This window comes from Bufo gargarizans, chromosome 3, assembly GCF_014858855.1.
Source record: "Bufo gargarizans isolate SCDJY-AF-19 chromosome 3, ASM1485885v1, whole genome shotgun sequence".
NCBI classification, from domain to species: Eukaryota; Metazoa; Chordata; class Amphibia; order Anura; family Bufonidae; genus Bufo; species Bufo gargarizans.
Genome location: NC_058082.1, coordinates 201,208,595 through 201,225,797, shown reverse-complemented (window position 1 = coordinate 201,225,797; position 17,203 = coordinate 201,208,595). Strand labels below are relative to the sequence as shown.

General features: G+C 46.3%; 1 protein-coding gene across 4 annotated transcripts in view; it reads left to right on the top strand.

Annotated features, from left to right (window-relative positions):
• The window catches only part of GABRG3 (gamma-aminobutyric acid type A receptor subunit gamma3), a 1,148,957-nt gene that overhangs the window by 1,072,059 nt on the left and 59,695 nt on the right, over positions 1-17,203 (top strand). For 3 of the 4 annotated variants that reach the window (XM_044286710.1, XM_044286709.1, XM_044286711.1), the window contains exon 8: positions 8,209-8,405. In XM_044286710.1, the coding sequence (XP_044142645.1) occupies positions 8,209-8,405 (197 nt within the window). Of the gene's footprint in view, positions 1-8,208; positions 8,406-13,620; positions 13,633-17,203 lie in introns of all 4 variants that reach the window. The other variant, XM_044286712.1, reaches the window with a different exon arrangement.

The window sequence follows — 17,203 nt, the reverse complement described above, 5'->3', positions numbered from 1 at the left end:
CGCTGTACTGTTGTTGCTGGGCAAGATATTTAGTGTCCGTCAAAGCACATTTTTTGTTCTGGGTTGAAATACAATTCCCAATTTAGCAATTTCATAATTTAGTGGTTTCTGCTATATCAGAGCTATTTGAAATCTATCCCTAAAAGGGTATATAATATTCAAGGTGCACATTGGGTCATTCAGAATAACTTCACACACACCCGCTACTGTGTATTTCCAAGTCTAATTCTGGCACTAAACCCATACCTGTCACCCAGCGCCTAAATACTAGGCCTCAAATTTATATCCCGCTAAATCTGTCCTTAGTGCTGTAGCTGGGCGAGTTATTTAGTGTCCGTTCAAGCACATTTCTTGTTCTGGGTTGAAATACAATTCCCAATTTAGCAATTTCATAATTTAGTGGTTTCTGCTATATCAGAGCTATTTGAAATCTATCCCTAAAAGGGTATATAATATTCAAGGTGCACATAGGGTCATTCAGAATAACTTCACACACACGCTTCTGTGCATTTCCAAGTCTAATTCTGTCACTAAATCCATACCGGTCACCCAGCGCCTAAATACTAGGCCTCAAATTTATATCCAGCTAAATCTGTCCCTAGTGCTGTAGCTGGGCGAGTTATTTAGTGTCCGTTCAAGCACATTTCTTGTTCTGGGTTGAAATACAATTCCCAATTTAGCAATTTCATAATTTAGTGGTTTCTGCTATATCAGAGCTATTTGAAATCTATCCCTAAAAGGGTATATAATATTCAAGGTGCACATAGGGTCATTCAGAATAACTTCACACACCCGCTACTGTGCATTTCCAAATCTAATTCTGTCACTAAACCCATACCTGTCACCCAGCGCCTAAATACTAGGCCTCAAATTTATATCCCGCTAAATCTCTCGTTACCGCTGTCCTGTTGTGGCTGGGAAAGTTATTTAGTGTCCGTCAAAGCACATTTTTTGTTCTGGGTTGAAATACAATTCCCAATTTAGCAATTTCATAATTTAGTCGTTTCTGCTATATCAGAGCTATTTGAAATCTATCCCTAAAAGGGTAGATCATATTGAAGGTGCACATAGGGTCATTCAGAATAACTTCACACACACGCTTCTGTGCATTTCCAAGTCTAATTCTGTCACTAAATCCATACCGGTCACCCAGCGCCTAAATACTAGGCCTCAAATTTATATCCCGCTGAATTTGAATACAATACATTGGGCCAAATAATATATTTGTTGTTGTGGTGAACCATAACAATGAGAAAAACATCTAGTAAGGGACGCGGACGTGGACATGGTCGTGGTGGTGTTAGTGGACCCTCTGGTGCTGGGAGAGGACGTGGCCGTTCTGCCACATCCACACGTCCTAGTGTACCAACTACCTCAGGTCCCAGTAGCCGCCAGAATTTACAGCGATATATGGTGGGGCCCAATGCCGTTCTAAGGATGGTAAGGCCTGAGCAGGTACAGGCATTAGTCAATTGGGTGGCCGACAGTGGATCCAGCACGTTCACATTATCTCCCACCCAGTCTTCTGCAGAAAGCGCACAGATGGCGCCTGAAAACCAACCCCATCAGTCTGTCACATCACCCCCATGCATACCAGGGAAACTGTCTCAGCCTCAAGTTATGCAGCAGTCTCTTATGCTGTTTGAAGACTCCGCTGGCAGGGTTTCCCAAGGGCATCCACCTAGCCCTTCCCCAGCGGTGAAAGACATAGAATGCACTGACGCACAACCACTTATGTTTCCTGATGATGAGGACATGGGAATACCACCTCAGCATGTCTCTGATGATGACGAAACACAGGTGCCAACTGCTGCGTCTTTCTGCAGTGTGCAGACTGAACAGGAGGTCAGGGATCAAGACTGGGTGGAAGACGATGCAGGGGACGATGAGGTCCTAGACCCCACATGGAATGAAGGTCGTGCCACTGACTTTCACAGTTCGGAGGAAGAGGCAGTGGTGAGACCGAGCCAACAGCGTAGCAAAAGAGGGAGCAGTGGGCAAAAGCAGAACACCCGCCGCCAAGAGACTCCGCCTGCTACTGACCGCCGCCATCTGGGACCGAGCACCCCAAAGGCAGCTTCAAGGAGTTCCCTGGCATGGCACTTCTTCAAACAATGTGCTGACGACAAGACCCGAGTGGTTTGCACGCTGTGCCATCAGAGCCTGAAGCGAGGCATTAACGTTCTGAACCTGAGCACAACCTGCATGACCAGGCACCTGCATGCAAAGCATGAACTGCAGTGGAGTAAACACCTTAAAACCAAGGAAGTCACTCAGGCTCCCCCTGCTACCTCTTCTGCTGCTGCCGCCTCGGCCTATTCTGCTGCTGCCGCCTCGGCCTCTTCCTCCGCCTCTGGAGGAACGTTGGCACCTGCCGCCCAGCAAACAGGGGATGTACCACCAACACCACCACCACCACCTCCGTCACCAAGCGTCTCAACCATGTCACACGCCAGCGTTCAGCTCTCCATCTCACAAACATTTGATAGAAAGCGTAAATTCCCACCTAGCCACCCTCGATCCCTGGCCCTGAATGCCAGCATTTCTAAACTACTGGCCTATGAAATGCTGTCATTTAGGCTGGTGGACACAGACAGCTTCAAACAGCTCATGTCGCTTGCTGTCCCACAGTATGTTGTTCCCAGCCGGCACTACTTCTCCAAGAGAGCCGTGCCTTCCCTGCACAACCAAGTATCCGATAAAATCAAGTGTGCACTGCGCAACGCCATCTGTGGCAAGGTCCACCTAACCACAGATACGTGGACCAGTAAGCACGGCCAGGGACGCTATATCTCCCTAACTGCACACTGGGTAAATGTAGTGGCAGCTGGGCCCCAGGCGGAGAGCTGTTTGGCGCACGTCCTTCCGCCGCCAAGGATCGCAGGGCAACATTCTTTGCCTCCTGTTGCCACCTCCTCCTTCTCGGCTTCCTCCTCCTCTTCTTCCACCTGCTCATCCAGTCAGCCACACACCTTCACCACCAACTTCAGCACAGCCCGGGGTAAACGTCAGCAGGCCATTCTGAAACTCATATGTTTGGGGGACAGGCCCCACACCGCACAGGAGTTGTGGCGGGGTATAGAACAACAGACCGACGAGTGGTTGCTGCCGGTGAGCCTCAAGCCCGGCCTGGTGGTGTGTGATAATGGGCGAAATCTCGTTGCAGCTCTGGGACTAGCCAATTTGACGCACATCCCTTGCTTGGCGCATGTGCTGAATTTGGTGGTGCAGAAGTTCATTCACAACTACCCCGACATGTCAGAGCTGCTGCATAAAGTGCGGGCCGTCTGTTCGCGCTTCCGGCGTTCACATCCTGCTGCTGCTCGCCTGTCTGCGCTACAGCGTAACTTCGGCCTTCCCGCTCACCGCCTCATATGCGACGTGCCCACCAGGTGGAACTCCACCTTGCACATGCTGGACAGACTGTGCGAGCAGCAGCAGGCCATAGTGGAGTTTCAGCTGCAGCACGCACGGGTCAGTCGCACTACAGAACAGCACCACTTCACCACCAATGACTGGGCCTCCATGCGAGACCTGTGTGCCCTGTTGCGCTGTTTCGAGTACTCCACCAACATGGCCAGTGGCGATGACACCGTTATCAGCGTTACAATACCACTTCTATGTCTCCTTGAGAAAACACTTAGGGCGATGATGGAAGAGGAGGTGGCCCAGGAGGAGGAGGAGGAGGAAGAGGGGTCATTTTTAGCACTTTCAGGCCAGTCTCTTCGAAGTGACTCAGAGGGAGGTTTTTGGCAACAGCAGAGGCCAGGTACAAATGTGGCCAGCCAGGGCCCACTACTGGAGGACGAGGAGGACGAGGATGAGGAGGAGGTGGAGGAGGATGAGGATGAAGCATGGTCACAGCGGGGTGGCACCCAACGCAGCTCGGGTCCATCACTGGTGCGTGGCTGGGGGGAAAGGCAGGACGATGACGATACGCCTCCCACAGAGGACAGCTTGTCCTTATCCCTGGGCAGCCTGGCACACATGAGCGACTACATGCTGCAGTGCCTGCGCAACGACAGCAGAGTTGCCCACATTTTAACCTGTGCGGACTACTGGGTTGCCACCCTGCTGGATCCACGCTACAAAGACAATGTGCCCACCTTACTTCCTGCACTGGAGCGTGATAGGAAGATGCGCGAGTACAAGCGCACGTTGGTAGACGCGCTACTGAGAGCATTCCCAAATGTCACAGGGGAACAAGTGGAAGCCCAAGGCCAAGGCAGAGGAGGAGCAAGAGGTCGCCAAGGCAGCTGTGTCACGGCCAGCTCCTCTGAGGGCAGGGTTAGCATGGCAGAGATGTGGAAAACTTTTGTCAACACGCCACAGCTAACTGCACCACCACCTGATACGCAACGTGTTAGCAGGAGGCAACATTTCACTAACATGGTGGAACAGTACGTGTGCACACCCCTCTACGTACTGACTGATGGTTCGGCCCCATTCAACTTCTGGGTCTCTAAATTGTCCACGTGGCCAGAGCTAGCCTTTTATGCCTTGGAGGTGCTGGCCTGCCCGGCAGCCAGCGTTTTGTCTGAACGTGTATTCAGCACGGCAGGGGGCGTCATTACAGACAAACGCAGCCGCCTGTCTACAGCCAATGTGGACAAGCTGACGTTCATAAAAATGAACCAGGCATGGATCCCACAGGACCTGTCCGTCCCTTGTCCAGATTAGACATTAACTACCTCCCCATAACCATATATTATTGGACTCCAGGGCACTTCCTCATTCAATCCTATTTTTATTTTCATTTTACCATTATATTGCGAGGCTACCCAAAGTTGAATGAACCTCTCCTCTGCCTGTGTGCTAGGCCTAAATATATGCCAATGGACTGTTGCAGTGGTGGCTGACATGAAGCCTGATTCTCTGCTATGACATGCAGACTAATTCTCTGCTGACATGAAGCCAGATTGTCTGTTACGGGACCTCTCTCCTCTGCCTGGGTGCTGGGCCTAAATTTATGACAATGGACTGTTGCAGTGGTGGCTGACGTGAAGCCTGATTCTCTGCTATGACATGCAGACTGATTCTCTGCTGACATGAAGCCAGATTGTCTGTTACGGGACCTCTCTGCTCTGCCTGTGTGCTAGGCCTAAATATATGCCAATGGACTGTTGCAGTGGTGGGTGACGTGAAGCCTGATTCTCTGCTATGATATGAAGACTGATTCTCTGCTGACATGAAGCCAGATTGTCTGTTAAGGGACCTCTCTCCTCTGCCTGGGTGCTGGGCCTAAATTTATGAAAACGGACTCTTACAGTCCTGGGTGACGTGAATCCTGATTTTCTGCTATGACATGCAGACTGATTCTCTGCTGACATGAAGCCAGATCGTCTGTTACGGGACCTCTCTGCTCTGCCTGTGTGCTAGGCCTAAATATATGCCAATGGACTGTTGCAGTGGTGGGTGACGTGAAGCCTCATTCTCTGCTATGACATGCAGACTGATTCTCTGCTGACATGAAGCCAGATTGTCTGTTACGGGACCTCTCTGCTCTGCCTGTGTGCTAGGCCTAAATATATGCCAATGGACTGTTGCAGTGGTGGCTGACGTGAAGCCTCATTCTCTGCTATGACATGCAGACTGATTCTCTGCTGACATGAAGCCAGATTCTCTGTTACGGGACCTCTCTCCTCTGCCTGTGTGTGTGCTGGGCCTAAATATATGCCAATGGACTGTTGCAGTGGTGGCTGACGTGAAGCCTCATTCTCTGCTATGACATGCAGACTGATTCTCTGCTGACATGAAGCCAGATTCTCTGTTACGGGACCTCTCTCCTCTGCCTGTGTGTGTGCTGGGCCTAAATATATGCCAATGGACTGTTGCAGTGGTGGCTGACGTGAAGCCTCATTCTCTGCTATGACATGCAGACTGATTCTCTGCTGACATGAAGCCAGATTCTCTGTTACGGGACCTCTCTCCTCTGCCTGTGTGTGTGCTGGGCCTAAATATATGCCAATGGACTGTTGCAGTGGTGGCTGACGTGAAGCCTCATTCTCTGCTATGACATGCAGACTGATTCTCTGCTGACATGAAGACAGATCCTCTGTTACGGGACCTCTCTCCTCTGCCTGTGTGCTAGGCCTAAATATATGCCAATGGACTGTTGCAGTGGTGGCTGACGTGAAGCCTCATTCTCTGCTATGACATGCAGACTAATTCTCTGCTGACATGAAGACAGATTCTCTGTTACGGGACCTCCCTCCTCTGCCTGGGTGCTGGGCCTAAATATATGCCAATGGACTGTTGCAGTGGTGGCTGACGTGAAGCCTCATTCTCTGCTATGACATGCAGACTGATTCTCTGCTGACATGAAGACAGATTCTCTGTTACGGGACCTCCCTCCTCTGCCTGGGTGCTGGGCCTAAATATATGCCAATGGACTGTTGCAGTGGTGGCTGACGTGAAGCCTCATTCTCTGCTATGACATGCAGACTAATTCTCTGCTGACATGAAGACAGATTCTCTGTTACGGGACCTCTCTCCTCTGCCTGGGTGCCGGGGCCTAAATATCTGAGAATGGACTGTTCCAGTGGTGGGTGACGGGAAGCCAGATTCTCTGCTATGGAACCTCTCTCCAATTGATTTTGGTTAATTTTTATTTATTTAATTTTTATTTTAATTCATTTCCCTATCCACATTTGTTTGCAGGGGATTTACCTACATGTTGCTGCCTTTTGCAGCCCTCTAGCTCTTTCCTGGGCTGTTTTACAGCCTTTTTAGTGCCGAAAAGTTCGGGTCCCCATTGACTTCAATGGGGTTCGGGTTCGGGACGAAGTTCGGATCGGGTTCGGATCCCGAACCCGAACATTTCCGGGATGTTCGGCCGAACTTCTCGAACCCGAACATCCAGGTGTTCGCTCAACTCTATTAGCACAAGCTTGGTATTTTTCTGTTTTGGACCTCACCAAAGGGTACTGGCAGGTACCCTCTAATGGAGGCTACCAAAGAGAAGACGGCCTTCATCACACCAGAGGGGCTGTATCAGTATAAGGTGCTACCCTTTGGTCTGCATGGCACCCCCTCCACTTTCCAAAGGCTAATGGACATTGTGCTGCGACCACATCGTGGGTACGCTTCGGCTTACCTGGACAATATTGTCATCCACAGTATGGACTGGGAAATTCACCTGCCCAAAGTGCAGGCTGTAGTAGACTCCCTTCGAAAAGCTGGACTAATCGGGCTGGAGGACTCAGGCCCCTCTAAAGGCAAACAGGCCAACTATGGAATTAATGAGGCTAAACTGCTAACAGGGTGTGTATTAACACGCAGGAGAAAAGGTGACTTTTATTGTTTATGGACTTTCCTTGTGTGTGAACAAACACCGAGCCACTTGTGTTTTGTGATACACCTTATCTGCATTTTGTTATACACCAATGTGTGAATAAACACTGCTGTTTGATTCAAGAACTGTGTAATTTGCCTCTATACTGCATCCGCTATTCCTAACTACCAGAGCAAATCCCCACACATTATATAGGAAGCAATTAAATAACAGCTCCATTCTGGATATCAGGGTTAATCTTTCTTCATCTTTTTCTATATTGCTTCATGTAACTACTCATAAGCTATTGGCAATTTGTTGTCAGTTGTGCTCTACCGTTCACATAGGCATAGCATATCTTGTTTAGTATCTTTAACAAAGGAATTAACATTGGTCACTTTTGTAGAATGTATGATATTTACACACATTTCATTCTATTCTAGATACAATAAGTGTTGAATAAAATCATATACATTAAATTTCCCAGTAGTGTAGAGACCAATGTCAAGAACACTCAGTCAGTCAGGAATTTGACATTGGCATCCTCTTCAATTTACATAAATCAAAGTCAGGAGGAGTAACCAGGAGGAGAAAGTAAAATCTTCCCAAACTTAGGATTTCTTTTATCCATTATTGTGATTCATTCATGTTAAAACAAAGAATGAGATACAAACCTGAGGAGTGTGAATGTGAATGCTTCCTTTCCAGAAGAAATGACATTTGACACATCTTAAAAGGTAACTTCAAAATCATTTCTGGCAAATTGACTTGATCCACAGGGAATGACTCACACTGCAAATCATCATTGTAATTGACTACATGTATTAATTTGAAATAAAATGCTTTCATGATTATTAGGTTCCTGGATAATACAGTATTTCAATGTTATATAAGCTTTTCTGCTATAAACTGAGTGTATTTGTTTTTTGATTCAGGTATCACCACAGTATTGACAATGACAACTTTAAGTACCATAGCAAGAAAGTCCTTACCAAGAGTTTCATATGTCACCGCCATGGATCTTTTTGTCACAGTCTGTTTCTTATTTGTATTTGCGGCACTGATGGAGTATGCAGCACTTAATTATTATTCAAGCTGTAAAAAGCCAAGATGTAAAAAGAAGAAAAAATCTGTAAGTTCAAACTGCTTTTTCAGTTTTATCAGTTAATAAAAGATACTGTACTTACAGATGTAGCCAACATTATTTTGATTAGCTTAAACATACTTTCACATTAGCGGCAGCGGAGTCCGGCAGGCTGTTCTGGCAGGTGAAGAGCCTTTTGGATCCATCCTGCCGTAGTTCACGGAGTTCTGGCGGCAGCACAGCAGTGCACAGCGAGAGGCAGCCTGACTAAAAGTACGACATATGCAGTACTTTTAGTCCAGCTGCCTCTCACCGTTTGCTGCCTTGCTGCCGCTGGAACTCCACCCCCGCCCCCATTATGGTCAATGGGGACAGAGCTGCAGTCCGGGGGCACACATGAACTAATGGCAGGACGGATCCGACAGGCTGTTCACCTGCTGGACTCCCGTGCCGCTAGTGTGAAACTAGCCTTATGCACCAAAAACACATTACCGTCACACGTCCGTAATTTGGGTCCGCATTCGTTTCGCAATTTGTGGACCCATTCACTTTCAATGGGGCTGGAACGGATGCAAATCCACATTTCCTGGATCCACATCCGCATTTTTCTGGATCCGCATCCGTATTTTCAGGATCCTTTTTTTTCGAGATCCGCAATTTCGTTCCTGAAAAAAATAGAACATGTCCTAGTCTTGTCCACAATTGCGGACCAGAAAAGGCATTTTCTATTATAGTGTCTGTGATGTGCGGTCCGCAAATTGCGGATCGCACATTGCAGGTGTCCGTGTTTTGCGGATCCGCAAAACACTTGCGGACGTGTGAATGGACCCTAATACAATGAATCACGTTAAAGTGACCATCCTGAGCAGAATGTGTCAAAATAGCACTGGGTTTATTTGTAAATACTGAACAGATGAAAGAGGCTGCACGAGAATAAAAACGTAACCCTTATCCACAGAATAGTGTATAAGAATTCCACTGTCAGGGGCCAGACCACTTTGAGCCCCACTGATCACAAAAACGGGGTCCTGGAGTTCCCAGAGTGAGCAAAGTGAAGGTTATTCATGCACTTGGTCACTCTGTTAATCTTCCCGAGATAGATGAGCATTATACTTGGCTTCTATTTGGCAGTGTTGAATGGACCAGTAGTACCATGTATGAATGCCACTCCATTCACTCTATAGACTCTGGCTGCTCAGTCTTGTAATCAGTGGGAGTTTCATTGGTTGAACCCCCACCAATCAGACACTTATGCCAGATCCTGTGGGTAGGTGATAAGTTTTTATCTTGAGACAACCCATTTAAAGAATACTGATGTAGCAGGGTTAACACACGTGCTTTATGAGACATGTTATCTAAACTAAATGCGTTAAGCAATTGCTTTTCAATGGCTTTTGTTTCAAGATAATGCGATGAGTTAAGAAATTTGAGTTAAGAATGTGTGTTACCCCTGCTACATCTGTACTTAAACCTTCAGATAAAGTTTGCTGATACCTAAAGGAGGAGCCGTATACTATCTCTGCTCTAATGTGTGCTCTTGCCTATATAGAGCTCAATGCCATGATTTATATCTATATACTGATTGAAATGTGATACCAGTGAATGTGGTGCTATCCAGGGAGATGTTTTTTTTTTGATTTATTAAATAAATCTTTCAAGGTTTTATCCTCTATGTGCTGGAAGATTTTTACATTGTATTACCTACGGCTGAATCAAGCTTCGTCCACAGTAGTCTTAACCTTTTTAATGGCCATTTGGCATGAGTTCTGTTTGTGGCCACTTCGGAATCAGTACTCCCATACACCACTGACATGTCAGTGGTGTACAAGTGTACAGATTGCATGATGTACCATTTATTGAAGTAAGACTATCCCTTTTACGATGGTAGCAGAGATCGTTCATTTGGTGCTTGTAAAACATTTTAAATTAATCTAAAATATGAATTTTCTGCATTTTTCTGGAGTTACAACTTAAGCTTTTACTGAACAGCTTTGATGTTGCACATTGTGACTTTCTCTAGATTTATTCGATCTTTAAACTTTTAGTTTCGTTTGTCAATCTTGATTCAGTCCTGATTTCCCAATTCACAAAACTGGCAGATTCTCTAGTCCACGAAATACACTAGGAAAATCGATTTGGCCATTATTCTTTCTTTGCCAAAGGCAAAACTCAAGCCTGCCAGCATTATTCTTATGACTGTAGAATTTGAGGCCAGTTTTTCGAATGCCTGTTGAAACTTAAATTGGGTAAAAACTTTACTTGACTTCTAACTTCAAGCTTACAAATACGTTCCAGAGGCAAGATGATGAAAAAAGGTATGTTAACAATCTAAATAAGGACAGATGAAGAGCACAAGTAAAGAAAACTCACATTTTTCTGTTATAGATGGTAGTTTCCTTAAATTAAAGTGTTCGGCTCTGGGTCTAGTGTTTTGTGACTTTTAAGTCATAGACAGGCTGATGAAAAAGCAATATATGTGTTAACTGTGCCGACTAATATTTATTCTTTTAATTTGAACCATATATTTTATTTCAAGGACAAGACTTCTGTTTGAATTAAGGAATAGGTGTTATTTCAAGTTTATTGGAATTTAAAGAAAACCAGTTCAACATAAGCAGTATTAGTAGATTTTAATAGTTGACCTTGAACATAGTTTGCTTTTACTTCTTTTTAAAGCAGTTCTGATCAGAACAGAAGACTAATGCATTCCATAAAAAAAACTAATATGATCAAATCCTAAGATATTATTTTCATATGATCTTTGTTATTTGTATAGTAGTATTTAATGCACAGAATTTATTTTCAATTTATATTATGGCTCTGTAAAACCTCAAGTAGTTTTTCTAAGGAAGAACATCTGCCAGATACTGTATGCCAAGGAGTACCATATAGTAAGTGTCTTAGAGGCTTCATGAAATATAGCAGTTGGGGACTCTGTGTATTAAGTTCCTTGCACAGCAGGTGACTGGGGCAATGCTGTGTAGATAAAATCAGTATAGACGATGCAGCGCTAAATCTCATGACTGGTGAGGGTTCTAGAGGTCAGACTCATTATAAAGCAATGACATATCCTAGCAATATACCATCACTTTATAAAATATGAATTTCTATTAGAGTAATAGTCCCAAGTTTTGACATGTGTGCATGAAAAGTAGCTGGACACAATTTAGCTGTTTAACATTTTTGATTCCTAACCTAGAATAATGGAACCAGTGTTCTTGATGACCAAACCTTCATACTGTTCAAATGATTGAGCTATAGTTCTGAGTGATTCTTCCATTTTGATAAAAAAAAAAAAAAATAAGATGGCAAAATAGAGATGAGAGAATTTCCCAAAAATTTGATTTAGTCGGTTCCCCGAATTTTCCAAAAACATTTGATTCGATCTGAAATTATTTGTGGCGAATTGTGTTAAAAAGCTGCTATTTCCTGGCTGCAGAGAGCCTGTAAAGTGGTATAGAACACTGTGCCTTTCAGAAACATGCATAAGGAGTCTGCTGTGGTAGTGAAACAATACTGTATGAAACGCAGATGACAGGCATCACTCTTAGAATCACTGCACACTTCACTTATTTGGGCAGTTATAAGGCCAAAACTGACCAAATAACTCAAGTGTGAACTCAGCCTTACAGGTCAATGTTAGTGCCAGGTATAAAGAACTGTGCAGTGGCCCAAGATCCTACTACAGCGTGAAAGAGCGCACTCCTTTTACACAGTCATCAGCTGATTCCACATAGATTTCTACAGAACCTGTTCTATTAAATGATTATACAAGTAGAGTTAAGTACAGTTAAGAATAAGAACTTTGTTCGAAACGCGTCAATGTTGCTACACTAGCGGGTGCATGTCCTGAATATTATTTTCTACTGCCTGAATAAAGACGAGGATTTTAGCTACCAAGAAAAAGTGAGTGCTGGAACTTTGTTTTATCATTAATACAAGTAGAGCCCCCCTGACAGAGTGGAGAGGGTGTCAGCAGTAAGTTTGTGTTGACGTCACTGATTATGTTGCCCTTCCTCTGACCTGTCAGAACAATAACCCCCAAAATACGGACCATGTCTGTTGAGTATGAGTATCCGCCTTCACTCGGTCAGCATTTGGTCAGTAATCCATCATTGTTGCTAAAGTAAAAAAAAAAAAGGAGTGGATCCAAAAACAGAGATGACACGTGAATGGAATATTTCTTCTGTGTTTTGTACCCACTCGTGCTTTTGGCAACCAAATCATAAGCCAATTCTGGTGTGTGATCCTCTCTGGTGTTCCTGTTCTTCCATCTCTACAGAAGTTAAGTGTCACGTTTGTTTGTATTTGTTATACTCCCTGTTCTTGTATCTGGGCCTGAGACAGAGACTTCCATTCATCCATCTGGGGAGGAATGGGTTGTCTCTGGTCCTATACTTATTCCAGGGCCTTATAGGGAAATCAGGGCCTAGGTATACTGCTTACAAATATTCCTACCTTCAAGGTCTATTCATATTGATAGGTAGTCAGGGCCCTGATTATGGTTGTCTCGGAGGTGACCTGTTTCTTCCCTAGTTTCCAGGCCCAGTTACTGTTCCCCTTCCCTCCTGTGTTCAGTGTGGAGTCCCCCCCACACTGATTGTGACAGTGGCCCTTTGACAGAGTGGTGAGGTGGCAGCAGCATGAGAAGCCCACAGAGTGGTGATGTGGCAGCAGAATAAAGAGACCACAGAGTGGTGAGGTGGCAGCAGCATGAGAAGATCAGAGTGGTGAGGTGGCAGAAGCATGAGGAGACCACAGAGTGGGGATGTGGCAGCAGCGTGAGGAGACAGCAGATTGGTGAGGTGGCAGCAGCATGAAGAGACCACAGAGTGGTAAGGTGGCAGCAGCATGAGGAGATCACAGAGTGGTGAGGGGGCAGCAGCATGAGGAGACAACACAGAGTGGCACAATGGTAGAGTGGGGAGGTGGGGAGCAATATTCCACACTGCTGGCCGGGCAGAAAAGCTTGTCGAGAGCAGTCTCGGCCAGTTGCGGCCACAAATCCAGTTTGGCTGCTCAGTAGTCCAGGGGATTTTCCATGTGGGGTGTCATGGCGCACTCTAAGTATGCCACAACCTGCCAGAACAGGTTCTGCTCTATGTCTACCTGCTGCTGCTGGTGAGTAGTTTCTTCGGTCGAAGGGTGCAAAAAACTGCTCATCAGCGACTTTAGACTCAAGTTGCTGCTGATGGAGCTGGTACTGCTCCTGCCCCCCCCCCCCCCCCACACACACAGCCATGGCAGTGGAACGTGAGTACAGAGGGCCCCACTGGTCAGATCTGCATTATGATGGTCGATGGCACACATAGGCAGCAGCCAACTGACAACATAGGATGTCTTGATAGTAGTTCAGTTTGTCTTCTCTCTCAGCGGGTGTGAAGCATGCCCCCATTTTTGACCAATAGTGAGGGTCTAAGATGGTGGAGAGCCAGTAGTCATCCCTTTTTCCAATGGTGACAATTCGGCTGTTACTACACAAGCAACTGAGTACGCATCTGGCCATTTGTGCAAATGACTCGAAGGGACTCCCTGCCTCCATCTCCACTTCATACTGCCACGGTGTGTCTGGGTCATCTGCCTTGTCTTCCTCATCGCCCTGTAGCTACTTCGGCTGCTGCTTCTCCTCCTGCTCCTCCTCTCCTGTCACCTGTGTAGAAAAAACAACCATTTCTCTATGCATTGCTTCTGCTCAAATGTCCTCCGCCTCCACCTCCTCTAACTCAGCCCCCACAGGTGGCTGTGAAACATAGTCAACACGTCTCCTCATTTCCCTTGGACAGACAGATTTAGCAGCATCTGTTCCAGGACATGAATCAGTGGAATGACGTTGTTCATCCCATAGTCCTGGCAACTGACAAATAAAGGGCACAAGCAAATGGAAGGTGTCACACATGAGCTGCCACTGGCTAACATTTAAGTTACACAGGGGAGTGCCTCTGTCTGCCTGTATCATCAAGAAAAGGTTGATGGCCTTTCTCTATTTGAATAATCGGTCCAAAATATGGAGGGTGGAATTCTAACGAGTGGAAACGTCACATATCAGCCTATGTTGGGGGATGCCATTTTGCCTTTGCAGCTCAAGGAGATTGTGCTTTGTGGTGCACGAGTGGCTAAAGTGCATGCAGTTTCCTGGCCATTTTCAGGATGTTTTGCAGATGGGGTGAATACTTTAGGAGCCTCTTGACAATCAGATTAAACAAGTGCGCCATGCAGGACAGTGCATGGCTCAGCCCTCCTTGATGCAGCGCAGACACTAAGTTCTTCCTGTTGTCGGTCACCATGGTTCCGATTTTGAGTTGTCAAGGAGAAAGCCAAGATTTGATTTCTTGATGAAGGATGCAGAGCTGTTCCTCCCCTGTGTGACTCTGTTCACCCAGGCAAACTAGGTGCAGAACAGCGTGACACAGCCATGCCCTGCACATGGGGTATGCTGGAGGAGCACTGTTAATTGTCCCTGCAGTGGAAGCTGAGGACACGGTAGAGCATGGATGTCAAACTCATGGCCCTCCAGATGTTGCAAAACTACATCTCCCATCATTCCCTGATAGCTGTAGTATGCCCAGGCATGATGGGAGTTGTAGTTTTGCAACAGCTGGAGGGCCACGAGTTTGACATCCCTGCGGTAGAGGATGAGGAGGCAGAGGCAGACATTGTCGCATAAGCAACGGCGTGAGAATGTGGAGGTGGAAGCTGCATCACCTGGCCAAGTTGCTGGTGTGGCTGGGCAGGAACCACATTTACCCAGTGGGCTGTAAAGGACATATATTGTCCTTGACCATAGTTATAGCTCCATACGTTGGCGCTGCCATGCACTTTGGCAGACACCGACATGCTCAAGGACTTACCCTTCTTCTGTTCTACATATGTGTGGACGGCTTGTACTGCTTTTTTTGCAAAGAAATGCCGGCTTTGGACTCACCACCTGGGCTCAGCACAAGCCATCAGTTCTCTGAAAAGAGTCCACCACTTGGAAAGGGAGAGACTGCAGCACCAGCAACTTGGACAGGAGCACGTTCAGCTTCTGCGCCGTTGGATAAGTGCACGCATACTGTTGTCTCTTGGCAATCGCTTCGATGATCGATTGCTGACAAAATGACTGATTAGAAGTAGGAGGACGAGGAGCAGGAGCATCAGGACTAGCAGTTGATGCCAAGGACAGACAGCTCCCTTCAGTGAGGTGGTGGAGCCTTGACTGCATGAAATTGGGTGTGTGCCATTTGGTGATGCGGCAGGCTGGACCACCACATCGGAGCCACAGTTCTAACAGGTAACTTTATGGTGACACTGCATGTGTTGACGCCGGGCTGTCGTGCCAACATTGGCACCCTGGCCACGTATCACTTTCTGCCCACAAATTCGGCAAATCGGCATGTTCACCTCCTCCGGCAGCTTAACAAAAATATTTGACACCACCAATTATGGCATTTCCCCCCCCCAACACTTCATGCTGACTGTCTGGTACTGCTGCCTCCGTAAACCCCTGCACCGTTACAGGTAAGCTCCTGCAAAGCGGGTGGCCTACCCCAGTCATGTTTGGCTCCCGACCTCCCATTGCTGCCACCCTGTTGACTCAGTCGCTGTCTTACATGCAACATGCCACCCTCTACTCCTGATGATGATTATGATGATGATGATGAAGCCCCTTTTTACCTGGATTCCAAGTGCAACCAGCTACATCATCATCATCCACTACTGCCTGCATGTCAATGATTTTCCACTTAACGGTCTCAGGGCTGGGAACCTGACCACTCACAGTGCCTGCTACCATGTGACTCTCATCATCAGTACTTTCCTGCCTACCAGAGGAAGTGGTGGATCTCTCCTCTAGATCTTGTCTGGGCAGTAGCTGCTGACTGTCTTCTAGTAGCTCATCCTCGCTGAAAAGTGGAGCCGAGCGTACGGCATATATTACTTCTCGCACTGAGGAAATAGAAAATGACAGAGGCAGGTTGAGGACACTCGAGGGAACAGAGCCTGCTCCCAGGCCATGCTAACTAAGCGTCATATCATAAGAACACACCAACTCTTGGCTGGGGGTGTCTGATGTCACTTGCTATGAAGTCGAAGACCGAGTCAACCATTCAAGCACCGCTGGGTTGCTGGTCAAGACACGACCGCTATATGACACCGGGAGATCAGGCCTCTCACTGCGACTCCTGCTGCCACCCCCACTTCTTCTGTTGCTACTTCTGCCTGCAACAGAAACATTATGGCCACTGCCCATTCCCTTTGAATGGCCTGTCACTTGTCTGTCTTACAAACTATAAAATAAATTAATTAAATTAAATGTAAACTAATACACCCCAAAACAGGCTGTTTTCCCAAAACATTTCACCACTGAACTTCTAATAGGCGCAATTAGATTTCCTATTTGTACACCCCAAAACAGGCTGTATACCCAAAACTATTTCACCACTGAACGGCTAATAGACACAATAAAATTTCCTATGTGTACACCACAAAATTTTCAACACTGAACAGCGAATAGACGATTATTCAGTCCCGACAGAAGAAAGTCAGCATTAACCGAGCAATTTGCTAAAAACAGGCTGTTTTCCGCAAAAAATTTCACCACTGAACGGCTAATAGACACAATTAAATTTCCTATGTGTACACCCCAAAACAGTCTGTAGCCCAAAAAAATTTCACCAATGAACAGCTAATAGATGATTATTCAGTCCCTACAGAAGAAACTCAGCATTCACTGAGCAGTTTGCGCAACACAGACTGTAGCCAAAACAAATTTTACCACTGAACGGCTAATAGACACAATTAAATTTTCTATTTGTACACCCCAAAACAGCCTGTATCCCCCCAAAAAATCACCACTGAACGGCTAATAG